Source organism: Melanerpes formicivorus, unplaced genomic scaffold, assembly GCF_026170545.1.
Source record: "Melanerpes formicivorus ecotype bairdi unplaced genomic scaffold, bMelFor1.0.p_v2 SCAF_17, whole genome shotgun sequence".
NCBI lineage: Eukaryota > Metazoa > Chordata > Aves > Piciformes > Picidae > Melanerpes > Melanerpes formicivorus.
The window spans coordinates 2,030,648-2,056,424 of record NW_027142369.1 but is presented as its reverse complement, the minus strand read 5'-3'; the positions used below and the strand labels follow the sequence as shown (position 1 = coordinate 2,056,424).

General features: G+C 40.6%; 1 protein-coding gene across 1 annotated transcript; it reads left to right on the top strand.

The window, feature by feature from the left end:
* Positions 1 to 1,718: 1,718 nt before the first annotated feature.
* On the top strand, positions 1,719 to 25,765 carry GTF2A1 (general transcription factor IIA subunit 1). The gene is made up of 9 exons (XM_068148712.1): positions 1,719 to 2,026; positions 10,737 to 10,838; positions 11,809 to 12,013; positions 13,855 to 13,919; positions 15,188 to 15,263; positions 16,389 to 16,522; positions 17,378 to 17,695; positions 18,778 to 18,867; positions 21,222 to 25,765. The coding sequence occupies exons 1-9, from the start codon at positions 1,997 to 1,999 to the stop codon at positions 21,327 to 21,329; spliced, it is 1,128 nt and encodes a 375-aa protein (XP_068004813.1). The 5' UTR covers positions 1,719 to 1,996; the 3' UTR covers positions 21,330 to 25,765.
* Positions 25,766 to 25,777: the final 12 nt, after the last annotated feature.

Here is a 25,777-nt window from a genome sequence, read left to right as displayed (position 1 = left end):
ATTCAGCAAGCCACTCTCTCTGGAAAACAGCAAGGTGGTTTCCAGGGAAGGAAACTGTAGCTATCCAGTTCAGCCGTTTCACTTCGTAGTGAAGTATAAGCTCTCTACAAGGGGTTGCTACTTCTTATCGGAGGCACTGGAAGTCAATCAGTCCCCAGAGCTTATTCATCAGACCATGAATGATTCCAGCTTCTGAGCAGGCAGTCTTTAGTTCCATTGGCCAAGATACACATGTGGAAAATTCCCCTGAAAAGGTGCAGTTTAACAGTTGAGAACAGTGAAACTTTGTAATTGATGCTATTTTTCATCTGGGGTTCCAGTAGTATGCTCAGTGGCTTCATCAGATGGCCCACTGTAAACCAGTTATGTCCCTATGCAAAAACTGCACTCCAGAAATGTGTTCATTACTGAAAAAATTAAGTACTTAAGAGGAATGGGGTGGGAAGGTCTTCTGCACCCACTAAGGAACCTTTTCCCACCAAACTTACTAGTCAGGAGTTCCTGGGCTTTTCACTTGGCCTAGTTAAAAGGCAGAACATCAGGATATGGTAACATAACAAACATACTCTGCACTACAGTATTTTTTGGTAGAGATTTATCCTGGTATGCCTTGTATATGCCGAGTCAAAATTCAATGTTATTTTTCACTGATGCTTGAGTAGGACTTACATAGGCGACTTACCGACAGAGATCCAAGGGATGAGCAGTTTCTTAGTTATGCTAAGTGAAGGTGGAGTGGTTAATTTTGATGAAAAATACTCGTGGTTGAGATTTTCCTGTATTATGTACCTCTCCAAGTTTGCCATAAGAAAGGATAAAGATTGGAAGGCAATAAAGCAGGGAAAACTTAAATTAAGCCAGGTGGCATGACTCTTAACAACTTTTTGCACAGCTGGGAGATCCTATCACCAAAAATAGTGAGGAACTTCTACAAGCTGCAATTTCACATATTGCTGAGTATCTGTATGCCATAGCGAGACCCTGATGTAAGACAGCAGTATTTATTAGATTTTGCTGCCTCCATCTCTTTTCCTGATCAGCTTTGGACTCAGTTACCACTCTAGGTGGTAGCACAGAGCCCACACTTGTTCTGGGGCCTGTGGTTTACAGCAGCGACCCTTTGGCCCATGAGGCCTTTGTTAAACCACCCATAAGGGAAGGTACCAGTGTTCACTGGGTTTGGCAGGGCCCAAGAGACCCCCTTCTTGTAGACCACGAAGAACCATTTCTGCCGCCTGAAGCTCATGGGAGTTTTCGATTGGCATGGAATAAACAGCTCCCAGAGGCTGAGTTGAGGCGCGCTAACGTCTGCCGAGCTTGGCGCTGATCGTGACCAGCAACACGGCGGTGTGGTCCCAGCTGCCTCCACAGTATCGGCTACTGCGGCCGCCAGCGATCGCGCGTTCCATTCTCGTCCAGCTGCCCGATCCCGCCCAACACGGGCTTGGGGACAGCCTGGCGCCGGCGGGCCTAGGAGGCCCCCCACATCTATCTCCCTCGCAGATACCCGCCTCGAGGGCGCCGTGACGTCAGGCGCCGCCGTCCAGGGATATGCAGAAACTTCCGCCTCGATAGGCCGGGTTGTGTGGGATTCAGTCGCCCGACCTTGCGCAGCTACTTCCGCCTCAGTAGATGTCATGGCGGTGGGGCGGGTGCTTCACGTGACAGCATCCGGCCTGGTGAGGTCTCGCGCGCAACTCTCGCGGTGCCTCGCAGCTCCCCCCCGCCCGTGTCCCCCTCTCGCCCTGGCCGCTCGCGCAGCTGCTCGGCTCTTGCTATATAAAGGGGCGAAGCGGGCAGAGCGGGCGGCTGGCGGCGGCGGCTGCAGCCCCAGGGCCGGCGAACGAGGCCGGGCCAGGCCGCGGGGCTGCCCGTGAGCCGGGGCGGGACGCGCGGGCTCTGGGGGGACGCAGCCGGGCAGGTTTATTGTTTTAGGGGCGACTTCCCCCCCCTCTCTTCCCCCCCGTGGTTGGGGGCGTCCCGGGGGGCTCGGGACATGGCGAGCTCGACTAACACAAACCCCGTGGTAAGGACCGGGTCGGGGGGCGAGGGGGGCCCCGGGGGCAGCGCGGGCGGAGGGGGCCGGCGGGGCCCGCCGCCCCCTCCCCCGCACTCCCTTTCCCTCCCGCCGCCCGCCTTGAGCGGTCCCGGCCCCCTCCCCCTGGCGGGAAGGAGAGGCGCGGGGCGCAGGGCAGCCTCACCCCCACGGCGGGGAGCCAACTTGCGGCGCCCGGCGCCGACCGCCTCGGCGGCGGGAAGAGAGCGGAGCCGGGGGCGGCGGGGGAGCGGGGCGGTGGGAGAGGGGGCGCGGGGCGGCGGCCAGAGGAGCTCCGCGGGGTGGCTGGGGCCGCGCCGCCGCCGGCGGGCTAGGTGTCCGGTGGGAAGGGGAGGGCTGGCGGGGAGGGGGTGCTGCCGCCCGGGGAAGGGGCGAGAGCCGGAGCGAGCTCAGGGGGAGTGCGGGCACTGCCGCCTGCCCCGCCGCCGTCCCGGGGCGAGGGGAAGCAGCGCCCGAGTTTTGGTTTTGTGGTGTCGGTGGTGGCGAAGCCCGGCCGGGCTCCGGTGAAGCCATTTTACGTTGCTTTATAAGAAGGAGACGATGGTTGAAAAGCACTTATCCCTGCCCAGCCACATCGGCTACGCCAGGCGAAAGCCCTCAACTTCTCTCCGGATAGCAAGGCAGTGTTTATTTTAAAAACAAAGGGAGAAAACGAAAAGAAAAAAAAAAAAAAGAACTCAAACCCCCACAAAAAAAAAAGAGAAAAAAGACAAACCATCCCTTTACCCCCGTTCCCTTCTCGTGCTTTCTGCACCTTGGCGGGTGGCTCGCTGCTGCAGTTGTACTCACAGAGGTTTGCAACAAGCAGTCACACAAACCTGCGCAGCCATCGAGCCCCCCCCGGCCGCCGATCTCCTCTCAGCTCCTTTCCCCCTTACGCGCCCCCCGGCCGCGACCCCCACCCCGAAGCGCTGGAGGAGACAAACCCGGCGTCCCGGCGGCGGGCTCGGCCCCCTTGTTTGTGGCTCTGAGATCCATCATGGCTTCCCTCTGCCTTTCTGCCTCCCTGCTCCTTGTGTTCCTCCTCCCTGTGGCTGCCCTGTTTATATAGAGCTATTGCCGCTCTCTAATATAGACTCTGCTAGGATGGGAAGGTGCTTTCCAGCCCCACGTCACCGCCTCTCCATTTAAACACCACATCAGCCTTTAAATAGGGAGCGAGCCGCGGAGCGCGGGCTGGGAGGTGCATGCGTCCGCGGCGGAGGCTGGGAGACCGTCGGCTTTTCTTTCGGATCCTGACCGCGCTTTCGTCCGGTTCCTTTTTTGTTTGGTTCCCTTTCCGTCCGCGCTGTTTGTCCCCGCCGCCACCGGCCTGCGGAGCGGTGGTGCTTTCTGCCGGTGGGGGTGTCTCCTAGCCGATGCAATTGGATTTTCCCTTGCACTTACGCATTGCACAAATAGTTTTTATCCTCTTCTGCATTTCAAACGGTTTCATTTTTTTTTTCTCTCTCTTTTGTGCCTAGCTGCAGCTAGCGCACAGTTTCGTGCATTTGTAAGCTCTTTGATGTAGCTTTCCTGCTGGATAGGGAAAATAAGAGTTTAAACGGTTCTTACTCAGTACATCAATCAAGGAGTGATGTGGTGCTTACTTTATGGCACTTTGCCATGATTTGACTACAGATGTTGCCCTAGAAGTAATGTTAAAGTTTTATCTATGGGTCATGGGCCACAGGTAGTATTCAGTGATTTTTTTTTGTGTGTTTCTGGTGACTGAAGTGTAAAATTATTTTACTGCAGTAAAAGGTAGAGGCAGAACAAAGGTTTTAGACTTCTCACTAATATTTGGTGGAATTATAATATTTTGCATTCTACAGAGCACTACAGGAAAAAAATGCGAAACATCCCAGTTTTCCTTTCCAAATCTGGAATTTTACAGATTTGTCTGTAAGTGAAGGTTATGCAAAGTAACATGGCTTTGATATTTTGTCAGGTTTTGTATTAGAAATAGAAAATTCTAGGAAAGTCATCATCCATTACATGCTGGGCAGTCACTCCATAATGTGTGCCTGTGGGATGTGTGTGATCAGAATCTGTTAGTTCTCTGGTTGTAAACTTGTGGCTTTATTTTCTGATTGCAAGAGTAGGATCTGTTCCTGTATAGTAAATTAGAGGCTTTGCCTAATTTTTTTTTTTTTTAACCAAGTTAGTACCAAATAGCAAAATACATATATAAATCTGTAGAGTACTTGTAGATATCTTTTATTCAACAGTTTACTAACCCTTACTTTCTCTCGATTGTATTTCTGTACTGGCCTAACTTCTGTAAAGTTCTCTTGGAAGGTGTCTGGGTTTGAATATTACATTTGGAACAACAAAAGCCATCTTAAAATGAGCTTGCTTTAAGGAAGTATACTGTAGGCTTACTTTTGGTTAAGTAGTAAAACCTTGCAATAATACATGGTCAGCTTTGTCAAATTCACGTCTCACTCAACAGCAAGGATTGTGATGCTTACCCTAGGGTTACTCAACATGAACAGGAACATTTTGAAATACTGCAACCAGATGATAACTTTAGACTTTGAGCCTAATATGTACAACAGCATCGTGTCAGCATGTGTTCAAATTTGAATTGCTAGAAATCTGTTCTTCCTAATAAAGGAAAAATGAAAGATGTTAACAGTTATATGCAGCATAAGATTTTGTAGGTGACAAAGGTAATCTATTGCAAAAGTCCACCAAATTATTAAAAAAGGGCAGGTTCAAATGCATACAATGTACATTATGTGTGTTACTTCTTTTTATGCACATCTTTGATGTAACTGTGACTGAAACTAGTTACCTTTACTCTAGCTGTCATATAGCCAGCTGTCATACAGCCAGCTTCCAGCTGTAACTCCACAGATAGGAGACAGCTTAGTGACATTTTGGGGATGTGGTGGCGAGAGAAGATTTAGTTCTCCCTCCCCCACAAAGAAGGAAAACCACAGCTAGCTCAGTCAGAGAAGCAAAGGATATGCTATATTTACAAGCAGGATGAAATGCAAATCTATGTATGCACAATATATACAGTATTTACAATATATACAGAAATAAACAGCAAAGAAAGTAATACAGAACAAAACTCCCTCCTCTGGACAGAGGAGGGTTCCCCCACTGTACCCCCCTTCTCCCCCTACCTCCCTTTTTTCCCAAAAAGGGCTATATATAGAGAAAAGGTAATTAATAAGGATGAAATTTTGTTTGGCTTCAAAAGCGCATGCAGGGATTAGTTTTCTTATCTCAAGGTCAGCTCCGGCTAGTTGCTCAGAAGCAAACAGGCTGGAAAGGCAGAGCAGACTGGAACAGAGACAAATTCCAACTGAACTAAAACTTAAAGTTGCATTCTACCAATAGAGTTTAGACCTATCTTTGTTTTCAAAATATTCAGCCAGAGTGTTCCAGCAACTGTCCCTTTCTTAAAGGCACAACCTAAAACGGTCACAGGATGACTGCAGAAGCAACAGAGAGATGCAGTGTTTGTACCCTTGAAACTGAAGGAATGTAGGAATTGTAAGCCCTCAAAGGCGTGGGGCATTTCTTAAAATAGCATCCTGGTTGCTTCTCAGATTTAGAGTTTGTACACATGTGTAGCAGTTGAGTTTCTTTACAAGATGTACAGAGAAAGTGAAATTATAAATGTTTCCTTATGTTCCCACAGGGGAAGTACTAGATTCCAAATCTTCTCTGTGTTTGTGGTTGTATCTAATAAACCAGGAATTTTAATTGTTGTCTTTATAGTAAGTGTTTGGAATAGTGTTTATTGAAGAGTGATTTGAGTGTTTTGCTCTTAAAAGCATTAAAGTTTACAGCAATGTACTCCTTATGAGTGAGGCACTTTAATATAAACCAGATGAAAGCACGGTTATTTTAACAGCAATCTTTAAAATTGCCATTTTGTTCTCATTGCTTTCTTTGAATGCAGAAATTTATTGGAAAGTTTAACTCACCTGCTGTCCTATCTTTAGATCTGGTCAGTAATAGTATTCTCATGTTTATTTTTTTGAGTAAATGGTGTATGAAAATAACTTTGTCATTCAATTCTAGCCTTAGATGGTTTGTATGAGCAGCATGAGCATCATATAAATAATGCTTAAAGCCAACACTGAGTGTATATCTAAAACAATAACAGCATGTTTCCTATTAAAGACCAAGGCTTAAGGCTGTTTTGTAATTTTACTGGATTTGTCTTAGTTGAGGTAGGGAAAGAGCATTCTGTGATATTCTTAGAAATTCCGCTGTGGAAGGCTCTTCAGGGTGTTGCTGCCTGCTCTGTGGAAGGCATTGCATCCACTTGGGCTGAATGTGCAGTATCATTGTACATAAGAGAATATTTTCAACTGGACAGGATTTTTTCTAACTGTAGGTAAGATCAGACATGCTGTTGCATTGTAAATGTGCAGACACTTTGTTCTTTCTAATCCTACAGCCATGAATGTGTCATGCATTAAGATAGTATGTGATTAGAACAGTGTCCAAAATTTGTGGGCTATCTTTTTACATCTGGCTTATGCAGAGAGATGTATACACCTACAGAGTGCTTGTGGGTTTGTTAAGCTGCATTGCTCTAGGCTGTGGTGCTGTTGTCTTAGAGGGGGCTTCCTGCTTACTTCTGCCATTGGCAGCTGTGCAGAAGGACAGTATGTCAAATGTCAGCGTGAGTATCTATGCTTTTAACTTGCCTTTCTGTTTTCTTGATGAATCAAAAATCAGATCCTGGTGAAAATTAATTTGTTTTTTCCCCTTGCTGCACAGAGGAAAAAAGGAAACATTCCCAAGCAGACTCTTCAGCTGTAGAGCCAGTTGCATCTAAATGTTGGGTTTTTTTCCCTAGGGCTTTATAGACTGAAGAGGCTTTGTGAATAGACCTTACAAAAATGTTTGACTGTGGAGACAGGATACAGCAACTACTGAGGGACAGTATTAGGGACAGTTTGTGTAAAATCTGCTTTATTAGAAAAATGGGCCTAATAGATGATCTAAGAGGGGGATTTAAGGCAAAACCCTCATGTTTCTATCCTGGAGGAATTTTGATTGTAACTTTAGACGTACAGGTAGTTCTCTTGACTACGTAAAATGACTGACACGCTTGGTGTTAAGCACCTTTATTTGCAGAATGTGGTTTTGGCTTTCAGAAACATGCTTCTAAATACAGGAAGAAACAATACACATTATGTGCTAGTTGTATTGTATAAGCTTTATACAATTTGCTTAATTATAGAAATAATAGGACTTAATGGTATTAAGTAGAACATCTTTTACCATCTGCTGTGAATTGTATCTAAGTGGAAAAATAATCCTATTACTGATGCTTGGTATTTCTTAGTCATTATGAGGATTTAAAATTAGTGCTCAAGAGTAGTCTGGCTTTCAAAGTCTGTTTCAAATGTTTCTATAACCACAATTAATATTTGGATACATGAGCATGCAGTGTTGTTTTCAAAGAGCAAACCTGCAAGTTGGTTTGGATGTAGGTGCTGTAAATGTAGTTTTCAAGGATGGCAAATGTATCTCGCTACATGAGGCCAGAAATTATGTTTTTTTTGAGAGTCAAGTAACAAAAGGATTAATTCTGACATTTCAGCTACTTTATTTGCAGCAGCATGTTTTAAATGTGAAAAGTAAAATGTAAAAATGCACCCAAAATACCCAGGGGTGCTGATAGCATGTCATGTATCATAGTATCAGTCAGGGTTGGAAGGGACCACAAGGATCATCTAGTTCCAACCCCCCTGCCATGGGCAGGGACACCCCACACTACATCAGCCTGGCCAGAGCCTCATCCAGCCTGGTCGTAAACACCTCCAGGGATGGGACCTCGACCACCTCCCTGGACAACCCATTCCAGGGCTTCACCACTCTCATGGTGAAGCACTTCCTCCTCACCTCCAGCCTGAATCTCTCCACCTCCAGCTTCATTCCATTATTTTTTGCCATAATATTGACACGTAGTAGTCAATAACACAGAATGGTTTGCTGGGCATTGTTGGCACTTCTTTGCTTTTATTTTCTTCTTATTTCTTTCCCTTTTTGTTGTTTGGGGGTTTCTGTAAGAAAAATTGCTTGAGTATGCCCCAGTGTGAAGTTTGTTTTGAACACTGAGGACAATGTACTAAGCAATCATCAAACTGCTTAGTTGTTAGTCCCAGGCTTCCAAGTAGATTTTGTAATATCAATTAATTTCTTTAGTTTTTTTGTTTTGTTGGTGGTGATGTTTAGGTTTTTGGTGGGGTTTTTTGGTCATTGCTACACGGCTTTTATTTGTTTTGATTTGGGGTTCTGTTTGTTTGGGTTTTGTTGTTTGGGGTTTGGGTTTCTTTTACATTTAAAAGCAAAGATACTCAATTTCCTTTTGTGGTTGGTTTTTGAACTTCTGCTCTAGTAAATCATGTGCTGCTGTTCCCCCTTTGTTATTCCCTAGCATAACAATTCTGTAATGTGTGCAATATAATCTTTAGCATATCTGTAACAGATTTAACATTAAGCAACTGCTTATGCATATAATAAATGCACGTGCAGTATATTTATATAGTTCCACCATTCCTGCACTGACTGTGTGTGCTTGATCCAGGTTTTCTGTGTGTGTATTGAAGACACAGCCCTCCTGGTGTGCCAAAAACACACTGCATGAGTCCAGAACAATTATTTTGTAGATATACAACATATCTGATGTGTGTGGCATTTAGGATTTACTGCCTAAGGGTTTACAGGATGGGGTAGAGGAAGATGTCAGCTTACAGAAAGTTTAGAAATGGTCTACCTCCATCCCAAGGAACAGACCTGGTCACTGAAGTATTCAGGCTTCACAGTCTACATCCTGATCAGTCCTAATTTGGAGCTCATCGTGCTACCTTGCAATTAGATAGCACAGATAATTAAATCCAACCAAAATAGTATTGAGGTTCACATGTATGTGGAGAGGTCCAAGCTTTACTGTTTAAAAGGTTCAGCAGTACAATTACCCTGCCATCCTATGAATTGAATCTTGTGCTTTGACTAAGCTAAGTATTTACATTATCTTTTTAAAATTGTACCTGCATTTTAAAATTCACAAAATGGTTGACATTGAAAGGATCTTCTGAAGGTTGTTTTGCAACTCACCTGCACGAGCAGGGCCACCCAGAGCCAGTTGCCCAGGACTGTGTCCCGATGGCTTTTGATGGAGACACACAACTTTTTCCAACCTGAAGTCAATTGACAGTTTAGGCATTAAAGCAATATAATAGAATAACAGTGGGTTTGTAGTATTTCCCCCTCAAAATTTTCTAATGTAAAACCAGAAGCACTAATTGAAGGCAGATGTCTGTCTAGCCTAATATCCTGTCTCCAGTAGTTTCTGTAAACATGTGTAAGGAAGAACAGGGATTCGCAGGAACGCTTACAGTGAATTTTTTGGCCCTCATAATTTTTCAGCTTGAGATCATTCTGAACCATATTTGATGCTTGTTAATCTAGCACAAAGTAACAGGCTTCTTTTCTACTTCCAGACTTTTAACTTTCTTTGACATGAACATTGGTTTCCAAGCCACTTTCCATTATTTACCTGAAGTCCTGGCTGACTGGGGAGGTCCCAATGGACTAGAGGGTAGCAAATATAACACCTACCTACACGAAAGGAAGAAAGGAAGGATCCAGTAAACTGTAGACCTGTCAGTCAGACCTCAGTACCAAGGAAGGTCATGAAGCAGGTCATCTCAAGAGCTATTACACGACACATGGAGAACAGCCAGGGGATCAGGCCCAGTCAGCATGGGTTTATGAAGGGCAGGTCCTGCCTGACCAACCTGATCTCCTTCTGTCACGAGGTGACTGGACTATTGGATGAGGGAAAGGCTGTGGATTTTGTCTACCTAGACTTTTGAAAAGCCTTTGATGCGGTTTCTCACAGAATTCTTCTGGACAAACTGTCTGCTTGTGGCTTGGGTGAGCACACGCTCTGCTGGATAAAGCACTGGCCAGGGAAGCAGGCCCAAAGAGTGGTAGTTGGTGGAGTTAAATCCAGCTGGTGGCCAGTCACAAGTGGTGTTCCTTAGGGCTCAGTGTTGGGACCACTTCTTTGATAACCTTGATGAAGACATAGAGTGTGTCATCAGAAAGTTCACAGATTACACCAAGTTAGGTGGTAGTGCATGAGGGTAGGGAGGCTCTACAGAGGAACTTTGGTAGATTGGATCAATGGGCCTGTGTTAACAGGTTGAGCTTCAACAAGGCCAACCTGATCTCTTTCTATGATCAGGTGACCCACCTGGTGGATGTGGGCAAGGCTGTGGATGTAGTCTACTGGGACTTCAGCAAGGCCTTTGATACCCTCCCCCATAGCAAACTTCTGACCAAGCTGTCAGCTCGTGGCTTGGACAGCAGCACTCTGCACTGGGTTAGGAACTGGCTGGAGGGCCGAGCCCAGAGTGGTGGTGAATGGTGCCACATCCAGCCAGCAGCCAGTCACTATCTCGCCAAGCCGCTCTCCATCATTTTTCAACAGTCCTGTCTCACTCCTCATGGCTTGAAAATTCTTGTACCATAGTTAGGTCACAAAAGATAGCAAACACTCCCCTTTCCACCTCATTTGAGCTGTCTTTGCTGGTTTATACCTCCCTGGATGTTTTAGTCACTTGGAAATACGCAGTGTGTTCTGTAATGCACTTTTCAGAGGTTTTTTTTGGGAGGAACTATTAGGTTAAAATGTTAATTTTTTTTTTTACAGCCTAAGTTGTACAGGTCTGTAATTGAAGATGTCATCAATGATGTCAGAGAAGTTTTTCTGGATGAAGGAGTGGATGAACAAGTTCTTCTGGAACTCAAAACAGTAAGTTGCGACTGAAAAGTTTTGGGTTTAGTAGACCAATACAGCAGCTGGGTTTTTTGATCTGCTTACTGTTGTACACAGGAAAAAATGCTGAATTTTTAGTTAGCCAAGCATTGTATTAATCTGTGTTTCTGTAGACCCATATAATGTCAACTGCATTTGCTGTATGGAGAGATCTGCTCACGTTCTTTACTTTCTCTAATCTGGCATGTCAATCTTGACATAAACTAAGAGCAGGTGTCCAAATTCATAGTGTTATTTTGGTCACTGAAACTGTCTTTAAAAACAAGACAGTTATTTTAGAAGCAGATAGTTCTTAAGGCTTTTTCTGCAAAAAAATAAAATGCTTTCTCTGCCTCATTTTTGTCTCTCTGAAGAAAAGAAGTTCCATCATCAGATGAATTGTCAGATTTTTGCGTGTATCATGTGTGGTTTGCAGAGGGATTGATTTTTGCACCAATGCAAAGTTGCACTGTGTGCATTGCCTTTTTCTTGAAGTCCTTGAATTCAGAACTGCTTTACATACAGTGGGTTTGAACTGTTACCAAGATTCCAAAAGAAAGATGGGTTGTCGACCTGAGCTGTAATGGGTCTCCTGTGGCTTTATTCAAAATCTTCTGGAACAAAAGAAGCCCTTCAAAAGGAAGGAGGAAAGGCAGGGAAAACCAAAATAAACAAACAAATAAAAAGAAAAAACAACCTGAAAGAAAGCAGGAAAAGTGGGTGCCTGCTTATCTCAACTCATGCATAAGGACTTCCTCAGAAACCAGGACATTTCACACTCTCAGTATTTTTTAAGTGTTGTTAAAGGGGTGTTCAGTCTGTGTTTTCCTAAGGTTTTTTTGGGTGAAGTACACCATACAAGATAATCGGTGAAAACAAATTCAATTTTGGAGTACTGTCTTTATATTGTTACAAATCTTACTGAGTAAAATTTATACACAGATTTCTTTTTCCTTTTCCAAACTAGCTGTGGGAGAACAAGCTGATGCAGTCCAAGGCTGTAGATGGTTTCCATTCAGAAGAGCAGCAGCTTTTGTTGCAGGTGCAACAGCAGCAGCAGCAGCAACAGCAGCAGCATCATCACCACCACCATCACACACAACCTCAGCCGCAGCAGACTGTGCAGCAACAGTCTCAGCCACAACAGGTCCTTATCCCAGCATCTCAGCAAGGTGAGACATGCTGTCTAATATCTCTGTCAAAAGAACCCAAGTGAGACCAAGTCTTTAGCGTGTTCTAGATCTAGAGTAGGATGTTTATCTGAGGGATATCTTTGTGTCTATGTTAAACTGTGTCCGTACTTGCCTGTATTTAATGGGTCAAGAGAGCTGTTTTGATGGAAAGTGCCACGGTATTGTGTTAGTTGCCTTCTTCAGAAGATTTTGGAGCAACTGAATTCTTCCCAGGTCTTCTACTCTGTAACTTATGTTTCAGAATGGATGACCTTTTCAGATTTTGTTAAAAATTCATGGCTCTGTAATTTCAAGCCAATATGCAGTCACGAGGTAGTAATGTCACTAGGAGCAAATGAAAAAACCAAACCTGTTCTTTAGCATATGTGGATTCTAGGATATGAAAAATACTTCTATAACTATATACAGGAGATGTTTTTTTATGTTACAGTAACTTTCAAGCAAAAAGCATAATGGCTGGGTACTTTTGTGGTCTTCAAAGATGGCACATTCTGTAGTTGTAGATGTCCAAAGTATATTTTGGCTGTCTATAACAGTATTGTTTCTTGTAATTATTGCCTTGTGTATTCTCCATTAATAATTTAAAGGAAGCATTTTCACCAGTTACAATTTTATTTGAAAACTAAGATAAATACTGCTGGACTTTCTTGCATGTACGCCATGTAAACAAATCTGCCACCTGTTAAATGCTCAAGTTGAGTTTTCGGTGTGCTGTTAAGATTATGGCATGTTTATCTCTGGTAGTCAGCCACAGAGCAGTCTTTTAATCTGATTTTTCTGGATCAGAACCTATGTTGTCATAGGCACAAAAGATAGCTGTGAGTTGATTATTTATTTTTTTTCCCCCCCTTCACTTTCCACAAGAAAACCCCAAAACACTCCCCAAAATCCAACTGCCATATATTCAAAACAAAAGAAATAGTATGATAAGAATCTGTTGGTTGTTTTGTTTTGCTGTTTGTTTTTTCTTATATTACTTGGTATTTTGGCTGAACATAAATCAACTTCAACCATTGTGATAAAATTCAGTTTGAGATTATGACCCCTAAATACAAGCAGCTTCAAGTGATCTGGGTGTCTCAGCTTAAGTGACTGTCAGCAGAGCCTGAAAAGTCTACTCACCAAAGGCTGTAGTGACTTCTTTGCTGAACAGCTATAACACTGCTGACTGGGTTTCCCTCTGCCAATATGAGTTCCATGTCTTCCCTTTTGTGTCTTACAGTAGAATAATATCCTGTGTATAGTAATACACTAAAACTGATGTATTGTTGCTCCTTTTAGCACAGCAAAACTATTGTTTTGTTCAAGTGGTTGATCATACTTCATCTACTCATGCTGCTGTGCTAGAAAGTGAAGATCTAACATGCTAACGGTTATACTAACTAGACTGAACTCAAGCCAACTGCTTCATCCTGTTAACATACTCTTCATCTTGCAAGAATCTTTGCCTAAGTCTGCCTTGAGTTAACCACTGTCACTTGATATCCGAGAATTTGGATACAGAACACCAAATGTGTCAACATTTTATTAATACCTTTACTTTCAGAAAGGTATTAAAAATCTTGCTTTACCTGGGGTCAGAATAAGTAACTGAAGCCCTTGAAATAAGATATGTAAAGCGAAAAATGCCACACTGCCTCTCAGAGCTGCTGTTGTATGTTGTTTTGAGAGTAGAACTTAATAAGAATAAAGACTGCTCAGTAGCTTGCTAAAAAGCTCAGTTGATGTTTAGGTGATGCTTTTTCTAAGTTATTCTGTCCTGTATGCTATTTTGAGCAGACTGCATGGTTTTCATGAAATGGTATTTTTTTTGTTTCTAGCACCTCAGCAGCAGGTTATTGTGCCAGATTCCAAGCTGATACCGCACATGAATGCATCAGGCATGGTAAGAAAAGCAGAAGTTTATACGTGCATCACTGTCATTGTGGAGGTTGCTTTGATTAAATAGTAAACACAGTTCTAGTGTTAATCATCAGATGCTTAAAAGTAGTTGAGGGGACACTGGTAAAGCTGTCTGCCGTCTTTGAGTTGTGGTGCTGTGTTGACGATCTATGAACAGAAATTCAGGACTTCAGTTTTGATAACAAATGCAGGACTTACCTTGATCCTCTCCATTAAATGTGTTTAACCCAAACTTTTTAAGCAGAAAGAGTACTGCTGGTATGAAGCCGCATGTTGATGTGCTCATCATATACCATCACAACACTATTAACTGATGCAAACATGCTGTATTTGCTAAATGGAGGGACAAACATTAACTACTCTGAAACTTGAATGTACAAGAAGAGACATTATTTAGCAATTAATGCTGATCTGTTCTGGTCACATTAATGTGATTCACTATTTTTGTAATGGCATTTAAAACTGAGTTTGGTCATTTAGCCTTTTCTTGCTGTTTTTATCCCAAGAGATTACTTTTGGATAGCTTAGTTTGCTTTTAAATGCACTGGCTTGCTTAAAAAAGGCAAAAAAAAAAGCTTGCCAAGCGCTGAGAACAACAGCTAATACAAATTAAATACGTGCATTAAATCCAGAATTTGTTACATTCTTACCACTTCTATGGTAGGAAGCACATGAAACAAATTTCATGATCAGTCAAAGCTCCAGCAGCTTGCTTAACCTTTGCTTCTGACTTTACTATAGAAAAGAACCTGAACTTCATTACTCAAATAGCAAGATTTACCCAAAGGCCAAGGGCACATTGACATCTACCTTTTTCTTACAGTTCAATGCAGTTTGTTACTTCCCAAGTCCAGCAGTTGAACTTCTTGCCGAGTTAGACCTTGTTGATAAGTATTGCAAAACTGAGTATGCCAATGCTTATCAAGCTCTGCTAGTGTCAAACATGTAGACGGATTGTATGGAATCATAGAATCATTCAGGTTGGAAAAGACCCCTGGGATCAAGTCCAACCATTGACCCTGCTCTACAAAATTCACCCCTGTACCAAATCCCCAAGCACCACCTCTAAATGATCTTTAAACACATTCAATTTTTATATGCAGTTGATTAATACCTGCATTTCCAGTAGCTGCAGAAACGTGTGTGCAAACATTGTAAATGGCAATGAAAAGTTACATATTTTCAGGCAGTATGTTCTGAGATGAAACCCTGTCAATAATGTCTGGTTAAAAAGTTTTTCTTGTATCTCAGAGTGCTGCAGCCACTGCAGCTACGTTGGCTCTCCCTGCTGGAGTTACTCCTGTTCAGCAGATACTTACAAATTCAGGTAAGTGTCTTAGCATTGAGATCGAACAGTGGTGTGGAGAGTGCCTGGGGGGCAGAAATTCTGGAGTTTGGTTTCTGCATTGTTAAAAAGCAGAACTTCAGAATTCTGCCTTACGAGGTAGGGCAATCTCTTCACTAGTCTTAACAAACCTTGTGGTTCTGACCTAACAATGGTGTCACAGGTTAGATTTCTTGCAAGTTTTTCTAACTTTCTAGAGAGGTACATGAAGCAAGAAGATAGATGTTTTTCTTGCCTATTTCTGAACTCAGTAATGTGTGTTCTGAGCACAGATAATAAACTGGTAATAAAAGAGCAAGATCACTTCATCTGTGACTTCAGAATGAGAAGGATGTTAAGGTTTCTCCTACCTGCTGAGCACATGCAGTGGAATTTTTAATTTTGCTGGCAGTGTTGATTTTATTTTAGATTTGTCATTTTCAAATACTGCCATGCTGTGTGTGAGAGTATAATTAAATCTCACTTTTATGACCAGCATACCTGACGCTTGGTGTACTTTTGTATTATGTTGATGTTATAAGCTTGATTCTAGGTCTGTGCCACCTGGAGAGTAAAAGAAGATCTGAGAACACTCACTTTCTAGAATCAGTTGCTGGGTTTGCCAGATTAACTCATCTGGTCTGTTCTGAATCACCTGGGACTTAACTTTCCCATTTTAGACATTTGAATGTTTAGTGGATATAGAACTGAAATAAAATTTAAATCTGTAGCTGTTAGAAAAAATCTTTCCAACATCAAATACCTTATTTTGGTATATGTTCATTTGTCTTTCTGTCTGTAAAAATCTATCTGTTGAAACATAATATATGTTCATAACTAGGAGCTAATGTTTAAAATACTGCCACGTTAAAGGATTGGACTTTGGCTTGCATACGTAAATTTGGTTTTGGGTTGTGTGCCTCACAACTGTATCTAGATGGTAAACATCCCTGTTATTTTTTTCTGATGCAGCTGCTCTAGCATGGTGTCTTTTTGGTGGTAAAAGTGAAGCATAAAGACCCTTCTTCAATAGTCAGTGGTGTTCTTCCAGGAAAAACGTTTCTAAACTAAGGTAATTTGAAAAGTGAATTTCTACGTTTGGCTAACTTGATATTTATTTTATTACAGGCCAGATCCTCCAAGTAGTTAGAACTGCAAATGGCGCTCAGTATATCATTCAGCCGCAGCAGCCAGTTGTTCTACAGCAGCAGGTCATACCACAAATGCAGCCTGGTGGAGTACAAGCACCTGTTATACAGCAGGTAAAGAAAAAGTTGTGAAAACAAACAAAAGTCTTGAAAACAAACAAACAAAAGCCAACAACATAGTAATTTCTGAAGAGATTTATAATTTTTTGAGCCAATTGGAAAAGAACACAGAGGAAAAAGTACTTAAGAAGTGTGGGGTTTTAAGACTGAAAATGTTAACATGTTTTAAATGTAATTTTTATTCTTTCCAAATTCTGACTGACTGCAGTTAAAGATTTCTTCCATGTGTCCCCTGATGACATTTTTGTGCATAATCCTAGCGTTTGTGCTTTTAACAGTGTCTTTATTGGTTAAAATGTTTCTATGTGACATAGCATATAGAAGAAAATACCTAAACCAAACACACCTACCCTCCTTAGTTACTTTAGTAGTGAATGCAGTTTAACAAGGGGTTTTGTTCAGCTGCAGGATCAACTGTGTGTCCAGACTCTGTTGGCATTGAATGTAGCATTTCATCATAGTTCTGCAGTTTAAAACTCTCTACAAATGGTTACTCATGCTTAAAGTTAAGTGTTTTATAGAGAAGGCTTAAGAGTAATCTTTTTACTTGAATTTAAACATTCCTCTGCTGTGCTTGAAACTCAGATGTGGCAATAGTGCTAGCACTTTGGAACGGAAAGAGTAGTTTTTCTTAGATTCAGCAATGCAAAATGCAGAAAATAAACATTGAGGAGTGAGAGAAGGTGTTTTATTGAAGATTAAATTGTGTAGCTGGTATTGGTGGAATGTTTGTAACTCTTGCTTCTCTAATTAGTGCAAGTCAGATTGATATGTTTTAATTGTTTTCTGTAAGTGATGTGGTAGCTTATTATGTTAGCAGCCACAGTACTTGCAATGGTATTCCAATAGGTTTTGGCTCCTATCCCTGGAGGGATTTCCCAGCAGACAGGAGTGATTATTCAGCCTCAGCAGATCCTGTTTACAGGAAATAAAACACAAGTCATACCTACAACAGTGGCTGCCCCTACACCAGCACAAGCACAGATTCCTGCAGCTGGTCAGCAGCAACCACAACAGCAGGCACAACCACAAGCACCCCTTGTTCTCCAAGTTGATGGAGCAGGAGATACATCATCTGAAGAAGAGGAAGATGAGGAGGAAGACTATGATGATGATGAAGAGGAAGACAAAGAAAAAGATGGGGGCGAAGATGGCCAAGTCGAAGAGGTAAAATGAACATCATTTCAGACAACTGAAGCATGTTATGTTGTTTTTTTCCCCACAATATTTGAAAGAAAATTAATATGCTTCAATAACGCTATATTCTGATAATTTTGAGACTAAAAATTGTGCTTCAGGTTCCTTGTTTCCTATATTGAACTTACGGAAATTGTGTTTTAGTAAAGCATCTTGAAATGCAGCTGTGGAAAGTGGGGGACACAGCAAAAATGATTAGTTGTCATGAATGCCCCTTTAAAAATGTCAGCAATAATATCAATGATATTATGGAGAGGCCAGTCATGAACCTACGAAACCTTCATAAGCAAAGAGAAATAGTGAACTTGACTTGGGACTGAGTGCATACCAAAGCAAGGAAGATTGGCAAAAAGGACAGCATTTGTTCAGTTCACTGAGGCAATCTACAAAAAACTGCAGAAAAGTTGTTTTGTATTTACTCTATTCAGGATTGGTTTAGCTTCTAAGATACTTATTTATATGAAATTAAAAAAAGAAAAGGAGCAAAAAAAAAGTGCTGGAACAGTGTGTTAGCCAAGAGAGTTAAAAAAAGGTAATTTTTAAGGGTCTGGAGAAGTTATTTTTTTTATATGTCTATGCAAGATCATCTTTACAGCATCTGTTTCCCCTCCTGTTAAAACCTTGATGTATAAAAACTGTTTCTGTTTGTGGTACATCAAACATGAATCAACATGAATAGCACATAGGGTGTGACTAACATCACCTTTCTGATGCTTAGATGCTTTAGAAAATTGAAAATCTGTATAACAATAGGTTTTTTTATAAATATAGATTGCACCAAAGGAAGCTCTTTACCATGAGGGTAGCGGAACACTGGAGCAGGTTGCCCAGGGAGGTAGCTGGGGCCTCATCCTTGGAGATATTCGAGGTCAGGCTCAACAGGTCCCTGAGCAACCTGATCTAATGGAGGATGTCCCTGCTCACTGCAGGGGAGTTAGACTAGATGACCTCTGGAGGTCCCTCCCAACCCAAATCATTCTGTGATTAAAGAAGCAGGAATGGTTGCAGTGAGCTTACAGAACAGTGTAACTTTTTGTGTGTTTTTCTTTCAGGAACCTCTTAACAGTGAAGACGATGTGAGTGATGAGGAAGGACAAGAACTGTTCGATACAGAAAATGTTGTTGTGTGCCAGTATGATAAGGTAATTGCTACAGAACAAAATCTAATGATTGTTCTTGCCTAGTCATAATTTTTAAATGTGATCTTTGTGATTGTTAAGTCCAGGTAGGGCTGTAAAGATTATCATGTGAATCGTAACACAGGAATTAGCTACCGTTTGCTTATAGAAAAGGTTTCTGTGACACATTTGTACTAAACTTGGATGTGAGTAAAACTCTTTCTCTTCATCATGTCTTTTTGTGACCTTTACTGAAAGGTCAGTCCTCTGGGCTCAGGATAAGTGAACTATTGTGAGTAAGTCCATATGGTTGGTGTGGCCATGACTGGAAGAAGTAATCATTATAATTTAGGCTTGTGGAAAGTGTCCTTTATCACTGAAAAATACCTCTGCTTGATGATAAAGAAGTTATTAGAGGGAGGAGAAGAGCTCTCCATAACACAGGTGAACCCTCAATTACTAAGTGGTGTAGCAAGGTTCTGCAATAGTTCATGCATAGTTTTTACCCCACAGAACATAGAGCTGATGTACTCATGGAAAAGTCTTAGAACACTGGAATCTCATTCCTGACTTGTAATTGTTAACTGAAACCTAAAACAGCCTCAGTGCTGCACGTTGATGTTTACTCAGCTGGTGCAGGATAACGAAGTCTTCCAGCACTAAACTATTTCTTGTCTGTGCATCTTCTCTGATGTGCTTCACCACAGTTGTCAACCTGCTTCCTGTAGTCAGGTAGTATTTTTTGGGAATGGGCATGAAATATTTTCTGAAGAGAGTATGAGTGAAAGTTGGTTTATGCTTAGTCTTATTCTGTGTCAACAAGAAAATGCCCATTATAACCTGAAAGTCCATTATGCTATAGGCTCTTGTAATATGGACCACCTAGGGAGCAAGAATAGAATGAATATTGTCTTTTTATTTATTTTCTTGTCATAGTATTTCTTGGGTTGTTGCAAATACCTGAACTGTTCTTCCATCTGAATCTTACACGTTTCTTTTAAACAAAGCCTTGAAAGGGCTGGTATTTTAACTGGGAAGACTGGCCTCACACCATCGCCCCCCAATACTGGAGAGGTTACTTTTGATTGCTTGACACTTTACAGTGAGAGTTGGAGTGTAAATCACATACAGTGACTAAGCATTGAGGAAAATTTGTAGAGTGTTAAGAATAGTATATACATTCTATATCAACCTTTGTACATTCTATATCAACATTTGGTACCATAGTTTTTTTAAGACTGAAAAATCTTCTAAATAGTCTGTTTGCCTTTTAACCAAAGTTTAACTTACAGAAACCTGGAGGCAAACTGCAGTATTAGAAGTAGAAAGTTGCTTGCTCTATATCTATGTTTACATGCAGAATGGAGTTTAGACAAGAGGTACAACTAACAAAACTTAATGATTGACCCTTTCAGGGATGGTTTAAAATGGTAGTCTTCCTGTTAACAGAGGTTGAAATGGGGATTTCTGTCTTTCAAGTGGAATCACAGAATCATCGAAACATTCAGGTTGGAAAAGACCCTCAGGATCACCAGGCCCAACCCAGAAGCCTACTTGTCAAGGTTCACCCCTAAACCATATCCCCAAGCATCACATCCAAACAACCTCTGAACACATCCAGGGTTGGTGACTCAACCACCTCCCTATGCAGTCCATTCCCATGCCTGACCACTCTTTCTGTGAAAAACTTTTTCCTAATGTACAATCTAAGTCTACCCAGTCACAGCTTAAGGCCATTCCCTCTTGTTCTGTCACTTACTACTTGTGAGAACAGATCAGCACTTGCTTGCTTTGTGGCTGGCGTAATCAAAGATGTTTTAATCAAATTACGTCTGATACATTTAATCAGATAGAGTAGAATAGAATTGAATTAACCAGGTTGGAAAAGACCTTTGAGATCATCACGTCTGACTTACCATCCAACACTATCTAATCAACTAAACCACAGCACCAAGTGCCCCATCCAGTCTCTTGCTAAACACCTCCAGTGATGGTGACTCCACCACCTCCCTGGGCAGCACATTCCAATGGCCAATCACTCTGGGAAGAACTTCTTCCTAACATTTCTTCTTCTTTTCTAACAACCTCTGAAAATGTGCTGTGCACTTTGGATTTTAGAATATTGCTGTGCTTGCATGATTTTGTGATAGTTGCTGTTCCTCCTTTAAAAGATGAAAATAGAAAGTACTGCTATATACATCATTTGGTTTTCATAACTAAATGCAGAATTGATTATCAAGATATTTATAATAATCTGGTAATGTATGTCTAATAGTTATTTTGGTTTTTTTCCTTGCCCTTACAATTTACTTATGCATTGCTACACATTTCTGTTGCAGAGTAATATTAGTTCAACTTTTTTTCCCCTCTGTTTTTAGATTCATAGAAGTAAAAACAAATGGAAATTTCATCTCAAAGATGGCATCATGAATCTTAACGGAAGAGATTATGTATTTTCCAAAGCCATTGGGGATGCTGAATGGTGAAGTTTTAAAAGACAAAACAAAAAAAAACTCCCTGTACAAGGAAAAAAAATAAAATCAAAAGCAGGAAAGGTTGAGACTTGGATGTATACTCCAATCAAAATGTGTATCTGCACATCAGAAATAAACAGTAAACAAACGTATTGGAACAAAGATAAAATGTGGCAACAAGACACTACTTCAGATGAGCAAGCCATGGACTGTAGCAGCTATAGCATTGTCTGGGAGCTGGTTTTGTGTGTTAGGAATACCTTAATTATCAATTAAACATACAGGTACCTACAGCTGGTATTTAGCATGTAAGGCTTTGTTCCCCCTCTCCCCTTCTTCCCTTAAGATTTAAAAAAAAAAGAACTTCTTCCACTGATTGAAGGAACTCTTCCCTTTGATAGATTATTAATCTGAAAATGCTTATTGTGTGTACAAATCTTTGCTTTGAACACTTCCTTTTGGTAGTGAGGATGGTCAGAATGTTACTTAAACTGCGTGCAGGCTTTGTACAGAAGGGTCAGAATTAAGGTGTTAAAATTTTAAATAACTTGTATAAGGAAAATATTTTTAATTCTCATTATGTTCTTTAATTATTATATCTCTTTGTTGTTTTCAGTTCAGTTGCCCATAAACAGGTTTGTTGTTCCTAGCAGTTACAAAATGGTAAAATGATCATTTATATTTCCCAGTTATTTTAATTTCATGTAAGTGATGGATACTTTTTATTTAGGGCTGTGTTTTTTAAAATTCTAAGCACCTGTAGCTCCCTCCCATACAAGTCAGACTGCTTACCTTGTTAATTATATTCTTGCTGTTTGGTGGTAGCTCCGCATCACTGAACTGAACTGATTAATACAGTTTCTATTGATGTTTTGTTTAAATTTAAAAACACAAAAAAGGCTTTGGAGACATTTTTGACTCAAATGTGTGTGGGTAATGATAGAATGGATGCATTCCTTCTCTGGCTTACTACGTATGTAGTCCAGACAGCAACAAATAATTCAACAGACCACAAGAATGACTACATTTTACTATAGAAAATGACTGAAGACTCTAACATTCTGAGTGCAACTCTTAATCAAAGATCTGCTTTACTAAAAAATGTAACCATTTAACTTACTTGCAGCAGTTAACATCTCTAAAGTTTCCAAGTGGCACGTAAATTCCAGAAGAGAGCTGCACAGCTTTGAGATCACAAATTTTGTTAGCGTATCTTGAGACTGTCTTGATAACAGCAAATCGTGCAGTTGGATGCACTAAACCTTGGGCAGTCACTTTTTCACTTGCCTTTTCCAGAGGGTATTTTTGTGGTGGATTTTTGTTTGGGGTTTTTAATTTTTTTGTGAAAAGCAATGGGGTTGGAAACAGTTACTTTTGAATGAGGAGAAGGAATGGACATGATACTGCAGAAACTGAGGAAGGAATGTTCATGTGGCTCACCATTTCAAAAAAATTGCTGTCTTTCATTGGGTGCTTGGAAATATGTGATGAAGATAATTTTAACTAAATTGGGAAGGACTGTCAGAAGCAGACATCTGAACCATCACTTCTGACCTTTTTTTTGTTTTGTTTTGTTTTGCTTTAGAATTAAACATTATTTAACATCACAAGTATATTTTATCAGTGTATAACGACTGTTCTGACTTTTTGTTCTCTGATTTTACTTGCCTCCAAGTGCGTTCTCAGTAGTGCATAGAAAACTCAGAACACATTGTAAAGAGGGCTTTTTTTCTGTGATTTTTCCATACCTGTGCTCCTTGATACAGACTAAAACTGCCTGCAGGCTGTGTCTCGAGCCATATGCTTGTTAGTAACTCATCTACATGTATAAGCTTTATAAAAAAAGTTAATTGATGTGTCTTTCTTAAGTAATGGAATCATCATTTAGAGTGCATTTTTGACTTGGGGCTTCAAACCAATTGGTGTTTGCTTTCCTCTGAACAAAGCAGATGTTTTACTTCAAATTTTTTACCACTGTTGACACGTTTATGTACAATTGCAATGAAATCAGTAATGTACCAACTAGTTCCTTCCCTCATCTTTTCCATATCGGTTACCAATCAATCTTAAGAAGTGGACTTCAGAAAAGTTCTCGTGACACTGCACAGCCAAAACCAATAAAAGGGAGGGGGGAAGTCCCTTTAGCTGTTGATTCCTGTTTATACTCCTGGAACCCAGATTACTTTTACAACACTTTTTCATACATCTTAGTGATTTATGTTTTTCTTTTCTTTCACCCTCATACATATACTAGAAATGCATAGCCTTTTTATTTATTTTGAAGAGATAGCAGAACTTACAAGGTAACTTAAGCTTAGCCTATTCTGAAGGATGTTAGATGCTTTCTGAACGTGCACAGTCTCTTGCAAGCTAATTGTATGGTATGCTTTTCAGGTAAGAAGTTTTGTCTTCAAGTATAAACACCTATGAAGTTTTCAGAAAGCCAGTCAAATATGAACACACCAAACTGTGCTCTTATTGCTACATCAAGTGTTCCTTTTTTTAAATCAAAAAGCATGTTTTAATTTCATTTTATTGTAGCAGCTTGCTGTAAGAATGTAGTTTGCTTAATTTTATTATTGTACTTGAATTTTTAATCATGGTTTTAACAATGTAACTGAACAGACCATTTCATGCGGTTCCAAAGAAACCATTCCTTTCAGAGGGCAAGGGATTCCCATATTCATAGTTCATACATTAATTTTTTTATTCCCCTTGGAAGCAGGTTTATTTTTTGCTTGAGGGTAGTTTGTTTTGGATTGGTTTTTTTTCCCCATTTAATTAGTTCAGTATTATGGAAACAAATGATTTCAAGAGGGCTTATGTTAAAATTTGCACAGATATCGGAGCACCTTTTTGTGATGGAAAAAATGGGGAAAGATAACTTCTTCATTATAACCACAAAGGCTGAGGGAAACTTGTAGAGCAACTGGGCAAAATTAGGAGTCCTGTGCCTTTTCAGTTTGCAGCATACATGTTTTGCCAGGATGATAATACTTTTTTTTTTGTTTAATATTATTATTTTTTATTCCTGAGAGAGTAATTTTCCTGCAATGCTTCGATCAGAAAAGCAACTTTTTGTGTCTAATTCTGTTGATTTTTAGTGTGTGCAATCATTTTAAAACCTCTTAAGTCGAAAACAAATTGAAATATGTTTTCTGTTAGGGAGATAGAGAATTTAGTCAAATGAGGAACTTTATATTGGGCTATTTAAATAAGACACGTTTTTATTCCCCCTCAGTTGCTGGTTAGCAACAGATTTCTTTGAGACTTCATACTCCTTGTTTTACTGCATTGTATTCACAAGTTGCATTTGAACATCATTCAGTTTCCTAAACATGATTTCAAGTGATAATTGTGGTCCGAGGTTGTTTCCAAGAGTATGATGCATGATTCTGAAGCACAGTTTCTAGAAAAGAGCAAAGGACATGTGTCATGTAACAGATCTTTTTAATAAATGTTATCTCTATTTCTCCTGCACAATTAGGAGTGTTAAAGTTAATTTTATTGAGTCTGTGAAAGTGATTCTACCACTTGACAGTTAGCAGTAATTATGTCACCACTTAACACTACCAGAGTAGAATTTCTTGATTCCGGTGAAGGAGAAACCTTGTTATCTAAAGTTCATTTTGATCCAATCTCTTCAGTTTGTAAAAGCTTCTTTAAAAGGAGCAATAAATTCTCCCCCAAATTTATCCCAAAGAAAAGCAATAAGATGTCCAGGAAGTGAACAATGGTTTTAGGATAATGCACACTGGATTGATACCATGCTGTCTTGCACAGCATCGTGGGTTTTACTGTGTGCCACCCCATCCACGTGCCCCCAGCTGAAACTCAAGTTCCTTTCAGGAGTTGAGATTCATGACTAGAGGAGATGAACTAACCTGCGTATTGTCATGTATTGGTGTCTGGCATTTGAAGTCTTGTTTTCCCATTGCTGTGATTGGTTGGGAAATGTGTAAAAACCAGTCTGTTGGTTTCCCTGTTGTCTACTTTTTCTTCAAGCAGTTCATAGAGTGTACCTCTTAATTATTATTTGGTGGATTAGACATGGTGGAACAAAAGGAGCTTTGTTTTTCTACCAGGAAAAATTACTTTGAGTTAGCTATATGTACAGCCATCCAACGAGACATATTCCAGAGTGCATAGGGTACCAATAGATTACGGAGTGGGGGAATATCCTTTTTTGCTGTTCTGAGCTACTATTGTCAACTGCTGTTGTACATATACTGTTATGTGTAAGGGGGTAAATATATTTATTATGTTTGTAAAATTCATTCTGTACAATTGCAGATCAAGGTTGCTCCTCTGTGATATACAGGATATTATGTTTCAAAGGCCATGCTTGGAATACGATTAGAGAACTTAGTATTTTGATGTACTAAGACCTATTTTAAGTTTAATATTTTGCCTTTGCAAAAACTTTAATTAAAGATGTTATTTAAAAATGTTTGCCATTT